Below are 2177 nucleotides of genomic sequence, written 5' to 3' on the forward strand. Positions count from 1 at the left end.
GACATGAGAGAAAGCTCTTTGGCCATGAAAGATTGCTAAAATCTGCAGCAGCAGGGTGAGGAAGGAGGAGAAGCGAAGCACGAAGAGACCATGGCGGAGGTGAGTGATGCGAAAGCATTGCTTGTCTCTCATGGTTGAAAGCACTTCTTGTCTCACACATGAGTTCCAGGAATCCGAAACAAACAATCCAAATCAGGAGAATCCGGTATGAGAGCGTTCAATGCTTTCTCCTGTTGCAAGTAAAGATAATCCGAGTAACATAACGCCTCAGTCTGGCAATGCCCACATGGAGAACGAGGATAGACAAAAATATCTGCAACGTCTGGAGCGAAAGGTATTGTTGTCATCTGCTGGGTATTCCTTGTAATCGTAGTCCTCTAGATCCAACTGGAGTGCGAGCGAACGAAGGCGAGAGCTGAGAGGTTTGGGGTAGAATATATAGAACCGAAAGTGGTGAGAACATATATTTCCTGCCTTTTGCTCTCCTGGTGCAACCTGGATAAATTTGACGGTTAGTCAGGAAACTATTCTGAGCCTTCCCGAGCTGTTTTGGTACAAAAGATTGAAGAATCCAGAGCAGGATTACGAGCCGGGTGCACTTTAATTCAATTTTTTGCTTTCCACTTGCATGCAGTTTGCATTCCTCAACGATGATATTTTTCCAACCTTGCTTCACTGACCATAAGCGCAGAGCTGATCAAGAATCGCAAGAAGCTGGAGGAGATGGACAACAATCCGCCAGAGATGCCGAGTGAAGCGCCGGTCGTGGGTGAAGCTCTGGACCCCGACTACGAAATCAGAGACCGGGAGTATACCGAGAAGCTGCTGGAAAAGGTCGCTCCTTGCACTGCTGACGTCATCATAGCTCACGTCATTCTTGCAGGTCGCACAAGCGTATCGAAGTGCGCGAGCTCGAGCAGGTGGGACAGGCAAGGGCTCGTCACGTCCCCTGACTTGATAGCAGAGCGATTCAACATCCCCTTCACGGAGCCTCGCCTCGATGTGATCCTGACAAAGACGGAATTCCGCAAGTGAGTCATAACCTATATAGCTCTGCTGTCTCATTCTCTCCAGGTACATGTCTGCAACGGGAGGTCGCAACCCTCTGGCAGCGGAGGCCGCGCCGGTGAGGGTTGAAGGGATGGACGAGAGCGGCTGATGTTTCCAAGGTTGCTGGTATCGACACGCTAACGGATGAGGAGAAGGCGCGACAGAAGGCTCGTGCGGAGAGGTCAGTCAGGGCAAGGCAGCGTTCTCCTCGTCTTCACCTCTCTCATGGTTTCTTCCTTCTATCCTATCGATCACTTGCTCATTCTCCGTCGTCGTGCTCGCCCTGGTCCCGACGGCCTACAGATGATGGAAACTTTTCTTCAGGTTCAAGGCGTTGGCAGAGGCCGAGGGCCTGCCCTTCGAGGATCCGATATCGAAGGAGGAAGAAGCCGGTAGGGTGTCTGAGGGAGCGTTGAAATCTCGTGATGGAGCTGAAACACTTGACGCTGATAGAGCAAAGGAAGAAAGAGATAGAGACGAGAGCCGCAAAGTTTGGCATCGAGCTGAATGCTTTTCCTGTGAGTCAAGTTCTGGAGCGGACTGTTGGCTCACGTTACGCAGTATGGTGAAGACCTCGGTGTTGAGTTTTGCTGTCCTCGAAGAGACCCGAAGCCGGAGGAGGAAGAGTTTGAAGGTTGGGAGGAGGGGAGGAGGAGGAGGGATGAAATGAGATTGCTTTCAGTCCTCAAGGACACGCTGCATTGCTATGGGGTCGATCGTCTGAGTACCGATGAGATCATGAAGGTAGCTCCTCTCGCTCCTCCTCCATGGGCATGACACTACTTTCAAGTACTTCAGAGATTTCTCTCCCTCCTACGTCCTCTGGCTGGATGACAGGCACTCTTGACCTGTTAGAGACGTTGTTGCCGTTGACGACTGTGTGCTGGGGCGCAGCTCGGGAAATATTGTGTTCGGAGACGAGAACAACGCTCGCAGAGCTTTCTACACGTTGGGTCAAGAGATTCGGTTGCCTGCTCCGAAACCGGCGGTAGAGGAAGGGATGGAGGGAGAAGCAGCTGCTGAACCTGGTCTCCTCCTCCTCCTCCTCCTCCTCCGCCTCCTCATCTCCCCCCCCCCCCCCATGATGTTCTCTGTCGCTGGCGTGCCCCGACTACTGAGGGAGTTTT

The 2177-nt window shown here is 52.4% G+C and overlaps 1 protein-coding gene across 1 annotated transcript in view; it reads left to right on the forward strand.

Annotated features, from left to right (window-relative positions):
- Positions 1–90: 90 nt before the first annotated feature.
- Positions 91–2177, forward strand: part of GUITHDRAFT_109498 (hypothetical protein) — a gene marked incomplete at both ends in the record, with an annotated part of 3260 nt that continues 1173 nt past the window's right edge. The window contains 14 exons of the mRNA XM_005831642.1: positions 91–99; positions 170–205; positions 272–334; positions 382–453; positions 521–593; positions 692–834; positions 884–920; positions 965–1031; positions 1075–1126; positions 1170–1231; positions 1375–1442; positions 1504–1568; positions 1612–1684; positions 1733–1794. Of these exons, the coding sequence (XP_005831699.1) occupies positions 91–99; positions 170–205; positions 272–334; positions 382–453; positions 521–593; positions 692–834; positions 884–920; positions 965–1031; positions 1075–1126; positions 1170–1231; positions 1375–1442; positions 1504–1568; positions 1612–1684; positions 1733–1794 (882 nt within the window). The remainder of the gene's footprint in view (positions 100–169; positions 206–271; positions 335–381; positions 454–520; positions 594–691; positions 835–883; positions 921–964; positions 1032–1074; positions 1127–1169; positions 1232–1374; positions 1443–1503; positions 1569–1611; positions 1685–1732; positions 1795–2177) is intronic.

This window comes from Guillardia theta, assembly GCF_000315625.1.
Source record: "Guillardia theta CCMP2712 unplaced genomic scaffold GUITHscaffold_39, whole genome shotgun sequence".
In the NCBI taxonomy this organism is placed as follows: Eukaryota; class Cryptophyceae; order Pyrenomonadales; family Geminigeraceae; genus Guillardia; species Guillardia theta.